Source organism: Rhagoletis pomonella, unplaced genomic scaffold (assembly GCF_013731165.1).
Source record: "Rhagoletis pomonella isolate Grant_MI unplaced genomic scaffold, Rhpom_1.0 Rhpom_scaffold_00005, whole genome shotgun sequence".
NCBI lineage: Eukaryota > Metazoa > Arthropoda > Insecta > Diptera > Tephritidae > Rhagoletis > Rhagoletis pomonella.
The window spans coordinates 17,719,306-17,731,263 of NW_023458559.1; the positions used below are offsets into that span (position 1 = coordinate 17,719,306).

Consider the following 11,958-nt stretch of genomic DNA (forward strand, 5'->3'; position numbering starts at 1 on the left):
GAAACCACGATTGAGAGAACTAGAGATTGCGCTAATCCGCTCTTTGTGATTTTGACAGAATGAGCTGTGTGCGTGACGTCATCTTGGTGCAATTGTTGAATGTGAGCATATGAAAAAACCAAATAATAATATTATTTCTTCGTGGTTTTAAATAATTATTGAGACATTAAAAAGCAAAATGAAGTGTGCAGCGACAAAGTGTAATAGTGAAAACAAAAGGAAAGCGTGCTATATAAGTTTTTTTTTCGTTTCCTACGGACGCAAACCTGGCAAAAAAGTGGAAGCAGTTCTGCCGGCGAGGACATGCATTAAACACCAAATCGAGCTTTGTGCTATGTGTGTGAGCTATGAGCCTCTACACGGAACTATGTTGGCCTTTCCTTGGAGAATTGTAGTAGGTATATTTCCATGGTGAATGTAGACAGTTGCTGGCATGAACCAACTAACAAGATCACCCAGCACGGCAACCGTGTATTTGTAATTGCATTTGAGAAAAAAAAATAATAGTTGATGACGTCATTTTTTAATCGGTTCTTTCATTCACACACAGGTTTCATTCACATGGCGGCGAAAAAATGACGTCACTGCAAAAAAATAACTTTTTTCTCGCACGCCGTGCTGGGTGATCTTTATTCGTTCGTTCATGAGTTGCTGCTTTAGTTTGCTGGCAATGGCATACATACAAAAGCAGTTTCTACAGTAAATATGAGGCGCTCAGCGCCCAAACGGCCTAAGCCCCAAAAAATGGTTCTGTGAACAACGAAGTTAAAAGAAAATAAGGTTTTAAAATATTTTTATTTTTTTTTTATTAATCGTAAATAAATATTAGTTGTAATATTTGTTTTAGGTTAATCATTAAGTGTTAATTAACTTACATAAAGACTGTTTTAAACAGTTAATACAAAAATTAAAGTGGCTTAGGCCATTTTGGAATCCATTTAAAAAAAAACTATATTGATAGGAACTGAGGGTTAGGCTATTTTGGCTCCATTAATTAAAACATACAAAATTTCTTCAGATAAATAATAAAAAGTTTTTAGCGTTTTAAATAATACAAATCAATAATAATAATTATTCGTCTTCTTCCTGAATATCTTCGTTTTCGGCTCTCGAATTTGTTTTTAAATTATTATAAAATGCATGCTTTATAGGAGGTATGAACTCTTTGAGTTCCTGTAAATCCTTAAACTTTGCAGCTTCAATGAATCTTCCTCCAGGATAAAGCGGTTCCAATTCCAAATCTACTCTTTGAAATATCAACTTCTTGAAATAAAACATCTATGTTATTTGAATATTTGTATTGAATTATAAATGACTTCACATTTTGGAATCGAAGCCACTGAATCTTAAGCCAATCAACATTTGAAGTCTTGTCTGCGGAGATTTTTCTGTTTGTCACTAGTTTCTCGATTACGGATATGCTTTTAATATCATCTGCCGTCATCTTTACCAAGTGAAATGGTTCCCTTTTTTTTGCCGTGATGATTACACGATCCCAATCATCAGGCGTAAAAATGTCCTTATAATATTTCTTTTCCTTTTCAATGAGACCAAAATCTTGATCGCATGGTAGGAATGAGTGGCCAGATACTAAAAATTTGTGGTCTATCTGTTCCACTGGGAAGGTCGAATTATTGACCATGTATGTGCAAATAGTGCTCATTCTTATGTTCCGGTTTTGTCCACCACATTGATCGCTATACATTATTAAGTTCTTACATTTGACATTGGCTTTCACGTAATGCATAATGTAAGACCCTATTTCCTGTGGGCCACGTGAAGCTATTCCCTCATTCCAGGTATACATGAATGACTTGTTCGTGATGAGGTTATGAATACCAAGACAATAGGTCCATAGCTGTCTTATGTAGTAAGCTACCCCTGTGGAAATGACTGGTGTCAGCAGAGTTTTCATAAGATCGAATGCTATAACTGCATATTCTTCCTTGTTAAGTTTCGAGTCCAATTGCATCCCAGTTCTAGCTGATTCAGCTTTTCGGTGATGTAAATCTCTTTCGCTCGTAATCCTTTCCTTTTCAGAAGGATCCCTGCGGCTTCGATTTTTACTTTAAAAGAATCACATTTTTTGCAGCTGTCGGAAATCGGAGCTCGAAAATGCAAATTAAAGTTTTCTGAAAAGATTTTGGTGAAAACGAATTTAGATACAACTTTGTCCATTTCTACAGTTCCACGATACAGCTCGTACATAATCGATATGTTTAAGGTAGCTGCGAGAAATTCTCTTTGAATATTCTTATTTCTTGAATAGTGGGAGCTATACCACGGAAATTTATTGATAAATTCTTTCACGATTACTGTAGCTTCAACGCTGGTCTTATTATGAGGTGGGTGTCTTCCTCTTTGGTCCAATTTTGGTGTAGTTATGCCACTTCCAGGTGCTCTATGCTTAAGTGCACGTGTAATACGACCATCGCTTATTTGTAAGATCTGCTTAAAATATCTTTTGCAGACATGCATTCCGACATTATTTACTCCAGGAAGTTTGAAAATTCTTGTACTAGATCTTCGGCTTTCGCCAATAGACTTCTTATAAGATCTTCTTGTTTTAATTACTGCAATTTGTCGACATAAATAAGCATTTTGCAAGTCATGATCACCAATTTTATACAAATTTTCACAAATACTTCGCAAATTATTCTCACTGAAATGCTGATGACATTTTAACGGACATCGACATTCAAGTGCATTAAGTGTTTTAGCTGGCTTCATAACTCCTTTCACAGTTTTATAAGATTTTCCGGAATTTCTCTGAACTTAACTTACGTCTTTTTTCAGTTAGATTTGTTGGCAACCCGTTTTCCAGTAGATATTTTCAAGTCATTGCTGCTTTCAACTTCAATATCTGGTTCAGCTGACCTGCTTTCATTTTCTGTTATTCCGATCTGGGATTCTGTTGCCGCAAGTCCCGATGGCCCAGGCAATGTATCTTCTGAAGAGCGCGATGAAATTGATGACCCACTTGGTGTTGGGACGTACTCCGATCCAGAATTTTCGAAGTCTTGTAAACTCATCGAGTCAGCATCAGACATGTTTATTCATGTACTATTTTTTTTTTCTTGTTAATACATTTTCAATTAAAAAAACTGATAACAAGGCGAACTTATACCAGGTGGTGTCAGTAGGGCAAAAACAAAACAAACATGTACAATGTTTTAGCTTTATGCGGCTAGAACTGCCCAACAAACACAACAATTTGACACATGATGCCGTGAGACGAAAACAACAATATTCAATTAAAAAATTTGAGCACCCATGGCTTACTTGATTTATTTTTCGAATATACTCTTGACTAAAACGGAACATGCGTTTTTGGCCTAACCCACACATATTTTTTATTTATAGGATTCGATTTGGCCTAAGCGGCTTAGGCCATTATGGCATCCACATTTTTTTTAACTTTGCATAGAGGAAAAACAGTTTTCAGCAGGTAGTATAACCTAGTGTTATACTATGCAGTAGGGAGTTTTTTTTAGTATTTATTTCAAAAGGTTCCGGTTAGATCAGCATAGTCAGTTTGATTTTTTTGAAAATGTGGATTGGGCCATTTTGGCGCTGAGCGCCTCATATATAGATACATGAACTTCACTACCTACTTGTTTTTGTTAGTACCTGATTCTTTTAGTGCTGGTATGAGGTAACGCACCAGTGGATAAGGTCGCCAGGCGTTAATTCAAGTGGCATCTTACCGCGCTGTTACGTACCTAATACAAAACAGTGCCCAAATTATTATACATTTAAAAGTTCAGCTTAAATTATGTGTTACTGACATAGAATATTTGCTTCCAAAAAAGCCACACTCATGCATTCTCTCGGAAATGGTACAAAAGTTATCGAATAAAAGCTGTGGAGTCAACAGCTGTGGAGTTTATGGTGGTTGCCTACCGTCCACAAATATAAATATGCACTCTGCATGGCTTTTTAAAATGGCAAGTCCAAAAATTCACTTTGCTGCACACCTTCCTTTTGGTCTACATTAAATTGCAAACACTGTTAATACATCCATTTGTTCATGTGCTAAAAATCGTACTTACCTAAGGAGCTACATGTCCAAAATTATTGCTACGTGGTCCTAATTAATCAATCTTTGTATATTTATTGATTCCTGCGAAATTGGGCCTTGTAATATTAAAATTAAGACATTTTTCTGCATTGTGTACAAATTTTTATATGCGTTTTGGCATTTCTCTCTCGCAATTGCACCAACATGACGTCACGCAAAAATTACGTTCTAAAATCCTCTCTCATTGGCGCGATCTTGTATTCTATCATTCTTGATGGGAAACAACATTTCCTATCGCTGCAAAATATGCAACATCGAAACCCATGTATATATTTTGCAAAATAGCATAGCAAGATAATAGCGACCCTTCGCTAGTTGTTTTGTTGTTGGAATTGCTACATATTTCTCTCATTCCTCTCATCTCGCTCACTTAATTTTTTTGCTGTCTCTTGTTATTGTATTTGATAAATAATTTCGCTGCTTGCTCCCCATGCAGGCTACCACTTTGCAATGGGGTGCTCTCGTACTCTTCGATATTTGGAATAGTATTTTTGCATTTCGTGCAATCCGTGCATCGTGCAAGACTTCGAGAATACCCCTAATGTGTTTTTTGGCGTAGTTTCGCCTAATGAATATAGTCTCCCTTCACAAAATTTGAAAATTGCCTCTACACCACGACACATTGGACAAGTAATTGAACCCGAGAAAACACAGCAAGCTGTGCATATTTCCTTGTTGGTTTTGGAATCCATATACGTAAACAAAGTTGGAAATTTTAGAGAAAAATGTAAACTTAAATGACAGTTTAAAGGCGAAATTCTCGACAAAGGTAAAATCAGCTGCTCTACTGCGGTTACCTGTTAAATATGCTTTGCGCAACACAGAATATGCAACGTCAAATGCGTTGGAAAAAACCTTCGAAAAGCTAAATACTAGTAAAATTTCTCTCAAAATTGTATCAACAATCACTAACGTCTAATTTCAATTCATACTCACATACCAGCAAAATTATAACTTCAGAAACCATCTACATATCGCATGTTTAATAGTATAGAGATGTAATTCAAAATTTATGTTTTTGGAGATTTCAACACACAATTAATAAGCTTCCTAAGTAGAATAAGCTCAGCTTAACAGATGACTAAACTTCCCAAAAATGGCGGAAATATGTGTATTTCCATCTGTCTTTTGGTATATAAATTATATGAATTGATTACGTTTTCCCAGAAAATTTAAATTTTGAAATAATTCTGTATATTATTAAACATGCGATATGTGCTTCTCGATTCGAATCACCACCGTCCAGATTTAAAAATAAAAGCTGGCATATCATTTACATGAGCTATTAATGCGCAAAATACCGCAAACGGGACATTAAAAGAAATACAGAACATTTGGCGTGCCGTATGAAATAAATAAATTACCAGAACAATTGACGAAAAGACGACTCTCCCGTATAATACAGGACGGATGGTCACCGTACATATGAATATGGTAATATCCCTTTTCCCTTACAGTAAACCTTTTAGTGTGGGCAACAATGATATTTTTCAAATAAGGCAAAGCGGAATAAGCACTCTCTGAGAAGACAATACCTGGAATATTTGTACCATGATTTCTTTCCAGTCATGATCAGTGTTGCCGCGAAGCCTTTTTAGTGGTAGCCAAATTCCTTTAAAAAAAGGGCTAAAAAAGAGCTAAAAAAAAGTTGTTTACTTACATAATCGTATAAAAGTATACACGCAAATATTTTCAATAAGTAATGGTACCTATAGAAAAACAATGAACTCTGGAAAAAATCTAATATTTTATCCAACCAAAGACCTTTTCGTATAAAAGGGAAAATATACGACACCAGCATGCTGGCTCGATCAAGTGATTGTACCATCAGGCTCGACGCATATAACTTAGCAGCATGCTGGTACAATATTTATTTCTTTGCAAATGAGGTCGAAGAAAGATCGAAATGATTTGAGCCGAAATTTCATAATTTTTCTACCATTTTGTTAAACATTGTTTTTTTTTTTTTAATTCACAACTGCAAATCGTGAACTTAATATTCCACAAACACGGCTCTGAAATTTCCGCCGAAAATATTTTTTACTTAGAAAATTTAGCTAATTTCACCACTCATGCTCATGCTGGTACAATCATAAAATTTTCAAATAGTTTTTGAAGTCGCACCAGCAGCTGGTACAATCACACCACAAGAACATACACGGTCAATCGACTTGATGTGCCATTTAACTAATGAAGCATATTAGGGGCCAGTTTTTCAGTGCACGGCTGTGGTTCAAACTAAGTTTAAACGCCCCACCTTTCTGGTTTAAACTAAGATCAGCCAATCAAGTGGAAGCCAGCTGTTCAATTTAAACCCAGATTACTTAATCTGAGTTTAAACTGGCACTGAAAAACTGGCCCTAAGGGCCGTAAACTTATCTAAAGGTAGCTAAATCTAGCCACCAAAGGGCTAAAACGGCAACACTGGTCATGATAAAAACATTACAAGGTAAAACCGTTGAGAAGTAGTCTGACGTTTTCCAGCATATAATTTTAAAATTCAAAACTTCTTACTCACACACCAATTCTCATTTTGAATCTCAAACAACAACAATTGTGAACAATTTAGTTTTTTTATTTTCAAATTTTATATGATTTTAAAATGCTTGCAAACGTCAGAAAAAATCATGGCAGACGAATCGAGAGAATGATTTTACCTTGTATTGTTTTTATCATGTTTCCAACATTATTTATAACACTTTATATTCGTTTTGGAAATCAAAATATTGTTTATTTATGTACTGTGAGAAACCAATTTTAACAATTGCATATAATTTTAATATTAAAAATATTTCATTTTAAATTTCAAAGTGTTTTAGTTTGTCGGTATAAAAAATTGTTTTTATCTTGCAGTTTCCAGCTGAGTGGGCCAATTTCAATCGCGAATTCGGCTGTCGTAGTGAATCACAGTTTCAGTTGTCAGAATGTTCGGAACATTTAAGCTCTGACCGCCGATAATTTGTCTGTCTAATGGGTAGCCCAAAGGTAATTGATCTAAATCGACGCCCGCGATTCCAAAACCACTGATTTGCTTCGTGTTTACACTCTCTCCCTGCAAGAAGTCATCTTGTTGACTCAGTGGAGTCACTACAACCATTATCTGCACGGGCAAGCCTCCCTTAACAGTAGTTCCACGGGGTAACAGAAGATGTTCGGGCAGCTGACGGATGGTGCCATATTGTTGCTTGCCATATTGTTGTTTATGTCCTGTCATTACATGATGGTAAATCTGACTCATGGTTGAAACGTCGTTGCTGTATCCGTTAAATTCTTGTGAGGAGCGCCGGATTTGGTTATCTCCGCCCTGCAATTTTTGTACAAAAGCATCAATTACAATGAAGTTCTGGCGGTGTTCAGCCAAAGATACACGACGGCCATTGTAATCGATTTGTGGGCCAAGCAAAATGCGAATATCGACTTCTTGGGGACGTTGTGATTGGATGTCGATTGAAATGGTGAAGGGTTCGTAATTCAAACGCTGCTGACGTGCCACGACCTTCATGCTAAGACGCTCCAGATTGTTGGTGTTTGATTGCAAAATTTGTTGATCGATTAGATTGGCAAGGTCCGCATCGGCAAACTCAGTGTAGGTGACCAAAGGATCGATCAGAACTTTTTGCACAACAATGTCGCCGTCACCACTCAGTTGGTTCTGGGTGTATGGTTGCAATTGCTGACGGTATTCATCGATAAGCTGTGCAAGCGAGAGAATCGTCTGTTGAGTAACGGGACTGTGTAATTTACCGGCCAGCAGGGCGAGCGGAATCACCTCATCTACTTGACCAACTTCAACTTCGGCAATGCGCTTTATTTTTTGCTGCAAATCTTGCAAGATGCGTTGAGCTTCAATCGAAAGTTGCTGCTGTTCGAGAATTATTTTACCATTAATAATACTGGCCACGATGTAGAGAGTTTCTTCACTTGTCTCGCTTATGTTCGCCTCTTGACGCACTTGATCAATGAGCTTTCGTAATTGCTGCGTAATTTGGTCGATTTCCTGCTGCACCTGTAGATATTGCTGTTGCTGGTAACCAGCACCTTCAATATTCTCAACGATTTTCTGCATGTTCAACCTGGCAGCCAACTCCTGTATGGTCTGAAGCAATATTTCACCGCGTCGGGAGTAGCTCAGCTGTTGTGTAACGGCAATATTGCGTACAATTTCACTGCGCAAACCTTCCAATTCGCGGTACTGCTCTGTGTAGTGATAATTTTTATTTTTTCGGTCGACGCTGCGATTTCGCTTGCTACCTTCTCCATGGTTGTGGGTATCGCGCACCTCACGAGATATGACCACATTTTCGTCATCATTATTCATGATCATTTCTTCCACGTTTGCAACATTTTGCTGGTCATAAGGATATGTTTGCTGTTGACTTTGAGTGCCATAACCATATTGATGTCCTTGATGTTTTCGACCGCCGCAAAGGTAAGAAGAACCGTATTTCTGGTCTTTGTTGCCATATTGAGCTCCTTGATTGATTGAATAAGATGAACCATATTTCTGATCGTTGTAACCATACTGGGCTCCCTGCTTTTGATAACGACCGTAAGGGTATTCCTGATTGCTATAACCATATTGATTTTCCTGTTTTCGTTCATGGCCGTAGGGGTAAGATGATCCATATTTTTGTTCATAGTAATCGTATTCAGCGTCTTGGTTTTGTTGCCGGCCATATAATGATGAGCCGTATTCCCGATCATTGTTGCCATATTGATTTTGTTGGCGATAGAACGGGTATACGTTATATGAGTATCCACTGTTAGCGGCGTTCACACGATGTCTACGACCGACACCGAGTAGACGTTCGCTGGTTGCATCAACCTTGGGTAATTCATTGGTGTTTACTACGCTCTGCTTTGGCGAACCTGTTATGTTCCGAATATAAGTAATAAAATTTTGTATTTGCGCATTATTTTAGTTATAAATTATTTATTACCTTCTTGCCTCTCCAAATATTGGCTATATGATTCCTCATCATATATGCTCTGTTGGTCGCGGCGAACCCGAGAAGCTTCTTCATTGGCATTGCTATAACGGCCGGTTTGTCGATCCTCCTGTTGATAATACTGTCCTTTACGGTGGTACGGTTCTTGCTTGTAGTGCGATTCTTGCTGATAGTACGGTCCTTGCTGATAATACGATTCTTGCTTGTAATACGGTCCCTGTTTGTTGTACACTCCTTGCTGATGGTACGATCCCTGCTTATAGTACTGACCTTGCTGGTAGTATGGTCCCTTATTGTAGTACGGTCCCTGCTGATGGTACTGTCCTTTCTGGTAGTAAGGTCCTTGCTTATAGTACTGTCCTTGTTGGTGGTACTGTTGATATTTGCCTATATCACCGATTTGTTGGCCTCCTTCAATTGCTTCGGTAACTGTTTGTGTCAACTGATCGATAATAACATTTTTCAGGGCAACATTAAGGTCAATGTCATTCGTTAAGTCAGTGGCGAGTCCATTTTGTTCACCTACAGGCAATGCAATTTCTACCGGTATTTCATTCCTATCGCCAAAATAGTCAGGGTGACTTTCCCTATAGTTTACACGTTGATTCGAAGACGCAATGACAATATCTTGAGGGTCATATGCGATTTGAATACGTCTTTGTTGCAATGGATTGAACAAACCGTATTTACCACCTTGGAGTAACGAACTTATTTTACCTAGACCAAAGTAATCGAATAAACTAGCTTTTGCATTTGTACGAGTGGCTTGATAAATCAAATTTCTGTAGTCAACATTTTGTGCCGAATTGAGTACATAGTTGTCGTAGTACAGCTGTGGCAAAATCTCGTTCATTGGAGGCATCACAAGATCCTGTGTATCTGGGCGATCACGTATCGCTAGAGACAAGGCGTCCACAAAAATGACGGCGTTGAAATAGAGACGCGCATAAACAACATTTTTTTGGAATACATAGAAATCTCGGGCAAGCACAAAGAAACGTTGAAGTCCTACCAACTGACGGATATTTGAAATGTCGGCTGGGCTGTAGATGTCGTTGCGACCTAAAATTTCCTGATTGCCAGCCTGATTCAAAAACTCCTGCAAAATTTCGTCGTTTGGCTGTACAAAAGAGCTACCTATAGTAATATTTTTATTCTTACGACGCCGAATTGTTAGATACTTACCAACACATACATACTAGGGTCGGTTACGAGCTCCTGACCAAGTTGAATGAGCTGTGTGTTCACCAAGGGCTTCTGAACCTGAAGCAGGACATCGAGTAGGAATTGTTGACGTTCACTCGCACTCCGAGGTGTGTAGCCTTCATCTGAAGATTTAAAGAAGTTATTTATTATCACTTTCACAATGACTCGGTCGTGGTTTCTTACAAAGTGACTTAGCCTGTTGTCCTTGACGTACAGTGCCGAGCAATGAGAGTTTTTGGGTCAAACCCAAACGTCCCGCTGTGGCGCAGCACGCAAGGCAGCTTAGTAGTATGAGAAACGTCTTCATTTTAATTTACAAAAACTTTTGCCAAAGCCCTTGAAGAAGAAATTAACCGCTGTACTCTACCACTCAGTGACGGTAGACAACTGTGCCCAACTCTTACCCAATGTAAGCTTATATAGCCAAAGATGCATTTGCACGTTCGCCTTGCATTATCAATGTCTTGGTCCATTTTATTATCTCCGCGCAGAAAATATGCAATGTTTTTTGGTAATTAATGGCTTTCTTCACTTAACCCTCGAATCGCTTACAATTACAAATCATTGATCTTTCTACTGGTGATCAGTCTTATCACTGCATGCATATATGCATTCGTAAGTACATATGTGCATATGTGCATGGTGCACTGAATGTTTCAGCTGCGCCATATTCGAGTGCAGTGCGATAGGTGAGCAAGTATATATGTATGTTTGTTTGTAAGTCTTTCACCAAGCACAAGATTATCACTATTTGACACTTTTTGACCTCCTACGACGTGCGTGGTTGACGTCCTTTAAATTTGTATGATCTTTGAAGCCCAACTTGCTATTTTTGGTATACTACATACATACTTATACATTCATTTTTATATGCTTGTATATGTATGTACGTGCTTCATTGCACGATTTTTTAATAAAAGGTCTTTGACTCTATGAAGATATAAGAACTCATGGAATACAACACGCTCCTTGTTAAATCTTCTAATATCATCTATGGTGTTTTTGTTTCCTCAAAAAATTATTCCATGGCGCAAAAATATTTGATGTTACACTCAACCTTGTAAAAATTCATGTTTTTGCGTACTTATTTTTGTCTAGCTCACCCATTTCATAATATTGTTTTAATCAACCAGCTGATTTTCAGGGCAACCATCTCCTCTGACAAAGGTTCAAAGGGGACAAAATGTGTTTGTTTTTTTTTCCTCAGTAGGGTGTCACATTTTAACAAATGAATACAAAATTTTCTCACCTTTAGTGCCCTTAGTTTAGAATCGAACAAGAACAAATATACATTGCGAATAGAGAACCCCCTGCTTTTTTTTGAAACGAAACCCCTATTAGCCACATTGCAAATTTTGCCCATTACACAATCCACAATAAGGGAGATCCTGATGTTTGCGCGGTACAGTATGATAAATTTTTGTGGAAAATTCAAGTGATTTTTTAACCGACTTCACAAAAAGGAGAAGGTTATCAATTCGTCGGAATATTTTTGAAGTGAAACTTCTTTAGCGGCGGTTGGTTGGTTGGAAGTAAATTGGCAAATTCAACGGAAATTAAACACGGAAATGGTGCAACAGAAATGGTTGGGGCTGAAACAGGTGCTTATTGTGTGTATGCATATGCTATTAATTTAACAAAAATTTGCTAATAAAAGGTTAAAGAAGAGAAAACGACCAATACAAGAATGAAAGTAAAGGTGACTACGTACATAGATGAAGA

The 11,958-nt window shown here is 37.7% G+C and overlaps 1 protein-coding gene across 1 annotated transcript; it reads right to left on the bottom strand.

Moving 5' to 3' along the window:
- Nucleotides 1-6,786: 6,786 nt before the first annotated feature.
- LOC118738741 (larval serum protein 1 alpha chain-like) lies at nt 6,787-10,636 on the bottom strand. Its single transcript, XM_036469673.1, has 4 exons — nt 10,420-10,636; nt 10,216-10,358; nt 9,022-10,150; nt 6,787-8,950 (listed from the first exon to the last, which is right to left on the bottom strand). Exons 1-4 carry the CDS (start codon nt 10,541-10,543, stop codon nt 6,957-6,959), a joined length of 3,390 nt encoding a protein of 1,129 aa, XP_036325566.1. The 5' UTR covers nt 10,544-10,636; the 3' UTR covers nt 6,787-6,956.
- Between the last annotated feature and the right edge of the window lie 1,322 nt (nt 10,637-11,958).

Bases quoted from the DNA above. Each gene is read 5' to 3' on its own strand.
- LOC118738741 (XM_036469673.1), bottom strand. From the start codon at position 10,543: ATGAAGACGTTTCTCATACTACTAAGCTGCCTTGCGTGCTGCGCCACA. The intron at 10,151-10,215 runs GTAAGTATCTAA...TCTTTTGTACAG, and splicing joins ACCCTAGTATGTATGTGTTG to CCAAACGACGAAATTTTGCA. The intron at 8,951-9,021 runs GTAATAAATAAT...GGAACATAACAG, and splicing joins ATATTTGGAGAGGCAAGAAG to GTTCGCCAAAGCAGAGCGTA.